Below are 9729 nucleotides of genomic sequence, written 5' to 3'. Positions count from 1 at the left end.
TCTATGAGCGATCGAAGACAAATGTATAAATGGGGTTGCAAGAATATTAAAACTAATTTGACTAGAACTACACAAGTATCATGTTTTTATGATTACTATAGATTTGACTCCGAAGAGTACCTTCAATGAGATTTTGTTAAAAAAATATTTGGATTTCTAACTCAAATAGATGCTGCTAGAGCTATGAGCGGATGTGAAATATGGTAGACATAGTCTGAGCGTCATTGATGCAGATACATCTATTATAATATTATAGTCTATGCCCTTGCTGGTTAAAGGAAACACAACTTGCTCCGATTGTTTTCGATTCTCAATGCTTTTTTTTTTTTTACTTAGAACAAGTCGAGATCCTAGTGTTATTGGTATTGTATAATTTTTGATTAACTATAGTGTTTCCACATACCGAACATTCGATGAGGTACTTAAACGGTAATAATTTCTGGCCGGTAGCGGTTTAAGTCGTACGCATCCGACATCTTAATTGTTAGGTGATCCGAAAACAACGAAATAATATTCCATTATTGTTGCGACGACGGCAGCAGCTGTATATATTATTATAATAATAATACCAATTGTAATTATAACGGTCAGCAACGTTAATTTATTACATAAAGACCGCGGACGTCGTTAGCGGGGCCATACAAGCAACCACGGTACAATAGTTGCTCGGTGGTCACTCCCCTGCGCCTATCGATACCCGGACCAAAACAACAATAATATGACAATACTATAATTATAATATTAGCGCATGGTCAATAATGCTTTCGTGTGCGCCATAAATAAATTCAGTCGATGCCCGGCAACGGTACCGCTGATCGAATCTGTCCAACCAAACCAGAGCCCGCACACAGTGCGATCTCTATAATGACGGTTATCTTAATCATTACAAAATGTAATTAATAGCATTACCATTTAACAGTGATTCGGTATAGATTCTTCGGAACATCCTGTTTAACAGTTATTACCTATTCAGTTAATCTATTGACTTGGTGTACGCATTTGTATAGAAAACATAATTTTGTAAATAATAATTATGGAATTATTAAAATTTTGTTTTTCAAAAATCGTTGCAATGTGATAGTTCAACAGTAGCACCTTCGACAGTAGCGGATGTATCCATGACAAAATATAGCTAACGCAGATGGTGTATTTTATTGATTACCCATACATATAATATATTATAGATGTGTTAGGTGTTTGTCGTGATACGGTCATTTTCGACATTTATCATATACTTATTATATACAATGACTTACCATGGTAGCGGTCGTTACACGTGTTTCGAAAGAATAACTGATTTCATTTTGGACGAGGTGAAACGATGTAGAAGCTTCGACCTAACCGAGCTACATCGTAAGTTGCGCCAAGCCTTTGGGGCCAACTACTTTTGTAAAAAATACCGCATGGACAGGCTATTGGACTCAATGGAATATCTGCTGTATACTGGACGATTGGTGTTGGTCGAGCCTGCCAAAGCCTCCCCTAAAAGGGTCTCAAACCAGCGTCGTACCCGTGCAGTAGACAACAACGCTCGTATCGTCACCACCACAACCTTCAGTTCAAGTAAAGTATTACTACCGAATTGCAATCTGGGTGAATTGTGTATTCGATGAAATTCAATATACTTGTGAAAAGACACCCAAATCACAAATGACACATAAGACTGTCGCATATATGTGATTGGACGTGTCTCTTTGTGTATGAATATGTAGCCATATAGTCTCCTTCAAACTTCTGATTATCAACTATATTTCCGCCCTTAATCACTTGGACATGTTCCAATGTTGTCAAATTTGTATTCGGCTCGTCTACTGTTATGCGTTGCATTCATACAATACAAGACGATCAACATTTTATTATAGAGCAATTTTATTTTTGTGAAATAACTATTTTAGCTGAAAAATAAGAAAACAATATTTAAATAAAATACCAATAATGGTTTTTATATTAAGTTTAAAATTTTATTTTTAAGGGTAGTTTTTGAGGATAATTATTAAACGTCAAAAGCAAACTTAATATTAAACTTGCCTATCAAAAGCGGAATGATGTGATGTAAATTAAGATTAATCGATAGCCTTTTTTGATTAAAGACTTTTTGAGTTAGTACCTTTTAAATAATTAGAGAGGTGGACTATCCGTCTATACATTTAAATAGGAATCACTCAAGAACTATTAATTCAAAACTGGTTATCGACAAACATTAACTGTATTACGTTATTATACATTTAACGTTAAATCAAATTTGTATATTGCTGTTTAATTTTGAAAAGTTATTTTCGAAAACTACAATTTAATATAATATTTTTAACAGTTAATACTATTTTTAATCATTAAATTGAATAACGATTTCATTTGAAACCTATTTAGCAAAAATAGTTATTTCATAAAAAAAAATGTCTGTAAAGTAAAGTTTTGATTACCTACCCTGTATACTTTTTAAGTTATAACACAATGCATGTTATTTTCCACGTAAGTATAATTATATTAGTAATTAATTATTCAACATTTTAAGATGTGATGATGAATAGTTCAGTGTCAAGATACGAAAAAGCGTTTCGTTCAAACCCCAGATACGTATTAGCTCAAAATGCATGTCAGAAGCATGATCCGTTAGAAGTTTCAGTATTGAGGGAACGACTTCAAAATGGGGCCTATGACAATAGTTTTTCGCACAAGGTCGTGTCAGTTTTTTCTCGCTTCTAGATCCGAAGACTTGTATAATTATGTTATTCTAAGTAGATCAAAGACATTGGTATACCAGTGACCAACCAACGAAATTCTGGTCGCTGCTGGATATTCGCTTGTTTGAACGCAATAAGAATACCGTTCATGAAGCATTATAAGATCAAAGAATTCGAATTCAGCCAGTCACACATATTTTTTTGGGATAAAGTATGTTGACACTCATATTTATGGTAACAGGTTTGAAAGGTATAAGTCCAAATAATTCTTTATATTTTAAACCACGCATCCCCTCGAAAGGTGTATGAACGGTCTTTATGTAACTGTGCTAGTTTTGAATTTAAGTTTCAACTTTGTTGTGGTTTGACGTTTATAGAAACTGCGCTGTCTTTCCTTCAAATTTTCCTGCAAAGTATTTTTCGATTAAAAATGATTGGCGTAAAACAAAACGTCGTATGCGTAATAATTATTGTTTTGACTTTTCTCGGCTTACAATGAAAAAAATATGCCGTTCTTATTCTTATAACGTTTACCTATAAATCAAGCCGGTAATTTCAAAGATGTACCCCGGACATAAAACTGGGGGTTTCTTACCTCCACACATGCGATTTTCTTAATGAAAATAATATGTATGCCAAGTTTGATCGAAACAAGCGAAGCCGTTTAGACGCCTATAAAGAAGGTACATACGTTTGTTATACATATATATCATAATACTTTTTTAAGAAATACATTTTTCTAAATAAGTATTTATACCATGATGACATTGTGCAAACTGATTTCACAGGTCATTTAATTAATTAGTATGTTAAAACGTGATAATAATTAATGTATCACTTTAAATTTAATTGAATGTCATATGTTAAATAGATCGAAAGAAGCAATCATTTTTTGAACACTATCGTTTTGACCGCTAAACGTGGAGACAGCTTGGACTCAAGATTAGTAATGTCACTTTTAAATGCGAGTATTAGGCAGTATTTTTTAATCTTTATATCTAATTGTCATACTGTAGATTTTATTATATGGCTTGAAAGCTCCGGAACTTTAACATTGTTCATCTTTAGAGCCACAAGGCTTAGATTTTGTGAAGTTGCTTGTTGCTTGAAACGGCTACATCATCTACGTTTGATATGTTTTTTACTAACACTACTCACTACTAATTTATTTGCAATATCCTCAATCGTTTCCCAGTTCTACTACAAATCTGTAACCACATTTTTTATTGACATCAGAAATTTAGTATTTTTATTATCTGACATTAAATTTTGTTTTATAAAGAATACGTATGTTGGGAAATGAAGAAAAGTTAGCTTACTAGCAACAACGAAGTAAACTATGTCATAAATAGATAGATAGTCAATATACATATACATATACATATAATATACTATATACATAGAAAATTAACAAATAGATAGCCTAATCATATAATACTTCATTTTTATACAATAATTTGAATTAAATTTATGCTGTATTACAAATTTATATGTTTTACTATTCTTAGGATCCGGTCGGAGATGGTGGGCATTGGAACATGGTAGCAAATATCATAATAAAATATGGTTTAATGCCGCAGAGCAATTTTCCTGAAAGTTTTAATAGCAAAAAAAGCGATGAATTAAATGATATATTAAACAGTAAGGTTAGTGAACGTTGCACTAATTACATTGATTTACAGAAATTGTATTTAGCTGACCTGATATTTTATTACATGATAATATTGCATTTACTCATACAAAGTTATGTTATTTTATATCATATTTAAACTTCATTCAAATTTCATAAATTAAAACTATTCCTGGATACTATTTTTTTTTTTTTTTTTAGTATAGCTTCGACAACTAGGTCATTAGCCATGTTGCTTACATAATACATTAGATTGTTAAAATTACATCTTAAAGTTAAACTATATACAGTACTACTATACAGTTTATTACATAGGTTTATTGATTTAATGAATTTTAAAATGTTTTCTTCGTTGTTCTCTTCTAGTATGTTTTTTATAGTTTGACTGAAAATGTGGCGTTCGTTATTGTAGTTGTTGCATTCTGTGATTATGTGTTTCATGGTGTTTGGTTTGTTACAGATAGGACATATTGGTTGTAGTTCGTGATTTAGCAAGTGTGCGTGGGTGAGGTACCTAGCTGTGTCCAATTCGAGTTCTTGTTAGGATTATGTCTATTGTCCTGTCTTCTTGTCAATGGTATATTTAAGTGCAATTTTTTTGGCGTTGATTTAATTTTCCTTTACTTATTACTAAATGGTATTTAGTTCCATATTTTTTGCAATTTTTGGTGAGTTCTTTTGGTAATTTGATAGATAGTATAATTTGAAGGGATTTCTATAATCATATCAGTAATGAATGATGTGACTGCTTCATTTGCTGCTTTATCTGCCGCTTTGTTTACTTTAATCTAAACTAGATAGAGACTTACTAATATTGACTATTATAATTTTTTTATGTGGTGTGATTTCAGACATTGGGCGTTATTGAAACATAAAAATAGTATATTAATTTCGAATCATTTTTATTGAAACTAATTTTTCATTTAAATAAATTATTAATATTATAATATCTGAAAAACTGGATAAAAATAGTGAAAATCAAAAATATGCATTTTTAAATTCAAAATCAACATTTAATTACTATTTTATTATTTATCATAAGTATAATGTAAGTATTCGCTCCACCCTAAAAAAGTTACTATAGATTTTACCATAAGTATTTTTTGAAATTGATACTACTTAATTGAATAGTGAAAAACTAAATTATTTTAAAAATTGTAATTATTATTTTTTGTTAAGCCATCTAAAAAAAATATCAATTAATATGAATTTATACCTTTTATGGTTTACTTAAAAAAATATTAATGTATATCAATTTATCTAATATTTAAAAAAAATCTGTGGATAAGTACATTGATGCACTGAATATTTACTCACCTCCCCGAAAATACTTTGTAGCGAGGGGTCGTGAGCGTGCTCAACAGTACTCGGAATTTGTGACCTACCCGCTCTGAAGCAGCAGGGGTCTAGTATGATTATAAATTAGTTCATAAGTATTAACAAGTAATAACAAAGTGTTTAAAACTACGTGTATGCAATGAAAACCATAATAATTCCAAATGAGACAGTCTCGTGTGTTGTTTAAAAGTTTAACTTTCCATATAATTAGAAATATGAGATAATAAACGGAGTAGAAATGCGCGTGTGACGTAAAAATAATTTAAAGTTTATATGAGCTTAATAAAATATGTAGAAGAATTGAGGGATCCAAAATTTGGTTGGTGCGCAAAAATTAAGCATATAAAACAAACGACCACAGGAATATTTAATAAAAGGAGCCCATTTTACTGGATTTGCTTACAATACTAACAATCTGTTCTTTGCGAGCACTAAACCACCGGTCTCCCGGCACCACAAATACATTATTCTAAAATTGGCAAAATAAAAATGCAACCGAGAGACTCAATAAGTTGACAAATTTGGATTTATTATACAAAAAATGTTTATAATTCACAAGCTGGATTCTGGAATTTGTCCATTACGGAAGTAATAACTATAATATTCTTCCTCGAAACATTAAAAACGTCAATTTATGTATAAACTATTTACTATGTTAAATTTTAGTTTCGATGCGGAAATGAGAAAGTGTGCACAATATCTTTTAAACCACTGAACCGATTTCTTCGAGTAGCAATTCTATAGATCAAACATCGTAACTGTAAGGTACTTTGATGGACCAAAAAAAAATCACCCCTTCCCCTTCAAAATCGAGAAAAACTCCCAACATATTTACATATTTTTAACTTAAAGTTACGATTATCTCTAACTTTTTAAAAAACATTTTAGGCGACATTTAGTTCCACATTTTTTATGGAATATTTTTTAACATAGTACTACCGATAAACATTGACAAACCAAAGAAATATCATAAACCTTTCCCTTAGGAAGAGATAGAATTTTTTTCTTTATTTCACATTTTCAAGCACAGTTTTAGGAATTTAGTCCTAAAAAAATAGACCCGATCTAGAATGGAATAACAAAATATAACATTTTCTCAAAAACCTGTAATCAAATTTTTTTTTATTAAGGAAAACCCCATAAAAATGGTAAAATTATTAATCTTTGCAATGTGAGAGTGTATCGACAGTCCCACAAGTAATGAAAACATTTTCATTATATTTTTAATTACGATATATGGCAAACCATGACTATACATTTTTATAGAAAGACGATCAACCTTAATCGTGTCCACTCTAATACTAAAAATTAATTTTTAAGCACATAATTGTCATTAGGTACAATGCTTTTAGCGATATTTGTATTTTTATCTGTCAATACTGGACCTTCCTTGCTTACTAACTTACTACTACAGCTGTCTACTGCTACTACTCACTTACGTATAATACTTACTGTGCTTAGATTGGGCTGTACTGGTTTGAACCTACTATCCATAGATTCGCATAGAAACGTTTATTTAAAAGTGATTTTATCACTTTCAGTTATAATAATTCTAGTAGACCTATGACCTCCCCGTCCCCACTATTTCCTGACCCTACTGTACTGCCTTTTTTAAATTATTGATATCCAAAAACAATCTTGAGAAAAAGTTCATAAAATATTAATTTTATACTTGGTACTCTGGGTACAAGCGCAGAACGATAAACAATTATCTTTATATAAAAACACATTTTTGTTGCACCAGCTTCGAGAATTCGCGTCAATTCTACACACAATGGTCAGCGATAAAGCAAACGATGATGATATCCAAATCCAAATAAATCAAAACATGTGCACTGTGTATCGTATAGTCGGAATATGTCTAGGAATACCTTCTGAACAATTCGCATGGTCCTTCTATGACTATTATCATAAACCTCATGTGTTCGGACCGATGACTTCATTACAGTTTTACGAGGAATTAGTCCGACCAGTGTACAATGTAGCAGATAAAGTAAGTGTTCTCAAAAGCCTTTTATAATAATATCCGAAAATTTTTTAAACTGGAATGTATATAGATTTTATTATTAACGTTATGTTATACTGGTATATTAATTTGTAATTTTTTTTGTCTGAAAAATTGACTCTTTTGCAACATTTTCCGAGTTTTTTTTTCAAAATAAAGTCGTACGTGGTTGTTTGTAAGTTATGCGTTTTCCTTGAATATATGCCAATAAAATCGTCACAAACACATGATCTAAAAAGTGTTTTAGAAAAATTGTATTTATATTTATACTAGGTATGTTTGATATCAGATCCTCGGACGGGAAGTGCGTTCGGTAAACTGTACACGGTGGACTTGTTAAACAATATGGTTGGGGGTGCTCAAGTCTTGTTCAACAACCAACCGATTGAAGTATTGTTGCAAGCTTGTCAGGATTCCATCATAAAACGTGTCGAACCTGTTTGGTTTGGATGTCAGATAGAACAACGGTTTTCTAAAAAACTAGGACAAGCCGATTTGGAAATGTTAAGTATTTTTTACCCACACGTCTTGGCGTATTCACTATAATTTCAAAATAAACGGTGTTTATTTCTTTAGACATGACTTTAACGTGACCTTTGGTACAGAAGTATCGAAGTCTATGTCCAAAGCCGAAAGAATAACATACCAAGAATCAAGTGCGACGCACGCAATGATTTTCATAGGAATCAATCTTGAAGTAATAATTTATAATAAAACACTCGAATGAAACACTCAATTTATACTTAAACACTGCTCATGAATTTTCAACGTTCCACAAAAGAAAAATCTTAGAAAGTTTGATGACAAAAATTATTTTTATAATATTTATTTATGAATTAAATGACAAAATATTGTTTTAAACGTAATGACGGTAAGATTACGGGGCCTTTCATTAGCTCCCCAACTTTCTGGTGCTATTTAAAATAGTTTTCACAATTACAAAACAATATTTGTTTGAATGATAAATGTAATTTAAATCTTTTTAAATTAACAATCATACACCTCAATTATATATTATGAAACTTTCAGAAACTTTATAAGTTTTAAGTTATACATTTTATAATAATTAGGGGCGGGCTTATACTAGAACCGATACTCCGGTTTTGTTTTAATATCGGTTCATGGTTTTTGCAAAAAATGTTGATTTTTTTTAATAGATATCTGTACAAATTGGTATCGGCCCATCACTAGTTATAATCATAACGATAATTTTCAGAGCGAAAGAATAACTAAACTTTGCGTTGAAAATTCGTGGGGTCGACAAAAAATATCAAATGGGTATTTAATGATGACCGCAGAATGGTTTAAAGAGTACGTATTCGAATTGGTTGTTGACAAGACATTACTACCAGAGAGCGTATTACAAGTGTATAACCAAGAACCTATAGTGCTGAAACACTGGGATCCGTTAGGAAAATTGTTAAAACTTGCTGACTAATGAAGATTTAACACCAATTGATATTTAATATTAAGTAATAATTACATTATACAAATATTCATTAATTTATCATCAATTGTTATGCTCACACGAATTACATGTTAACTAAATATCGAATTATAATAAATGTCTATAGCAATTGTAGTGTATATTTTTTAGTGTAATTATTATTGTTTAAAAAATATATATTTTTTTTTTGCAGAAAATAATTTTTACATCATTCTGGCAACAAAAATGTTAAGTACAAAAATACTATAATCACACACAAATCTATACCCCGGTAATAAAAGGTTATGGTCACGGTGCGACGCTGACGTAGTTTTTTACTCAAAAACGTAGGTATTCATTTTGTTTTAAACCGGTACACTTTCTACAAGTCTTGTAGATTTTCTGTTATACTTTCTAACCGATTTAAAAAAAAATAAACTCTTGTCTGCTTTTTTGCCTTTTGTCATTCAAAATATGTTTCAGGTTTACAAAAAAAAATTGTATGTGCTGCACATCACTTGTTATTTATGTATATTTTTTTTAAATCGTTCGATAGTTTAAAAACAAATTGAAAGTCAATATGCCTTGTAATCTTCGTCATTCAAAAATAAAATATAAAATTTTGCAAAAATCTGCGCCATCCCGCTTA

At 30.7% G+C, this 9729-nt stretch overlaps 1 protein-coding gene across 1 annotated transcript; it reads left to right on the top strand.

The window, feature by feature from the left end:
* The first annotated feature begins 2520 nt into the window (after positions 1-2520).
* On the top strand, positions 2521-9092 carry LOC126844768 (bleomycin hydrolase-like). The gene is made up of 8 exons (XM_050583168.1): positions 2521-2676; positions 2740-2892; positions 3553-3645; positions 4190-4327; positions 7394-7642; positions 7928-8157; positions 8231-8351; positions 8871-9092. The coding sequence occupies exons 1-8, from the start codon at positions 2521-2523 to the stop codon at positions 9090-9092; spliced, it is 1362 nt and encodes a 453-aa protein (XP_050439125.1).
* Positions 9093-9729: the final 637 nt, after the last annotated feature.

Source organism: Adelges cooleyi, unplaced genomic scaffold, assembly GCF_023614345.1.
Source record: "Adelges cooleyi isolate 19-005CV unplaced genomic scaffold, UGA_ACOO_1.1 ACOO_flye_CR_arks_rails_tigmint_CR_PRNA_651, whole genome shotgun sequence".
In the NCBI taxonomy this organism is placed as follows: domain Eukaryota; kingdom Metazoa; phylum Arthropoda; class Insecta; order Hemiptera; family Adelgidae; genus Adelges; species Adelges cooleyi.
Note: the sequence above shows the minus strand (reverse complement) of the source record. Positions and strands in the feature narration are given on the sequence as shown.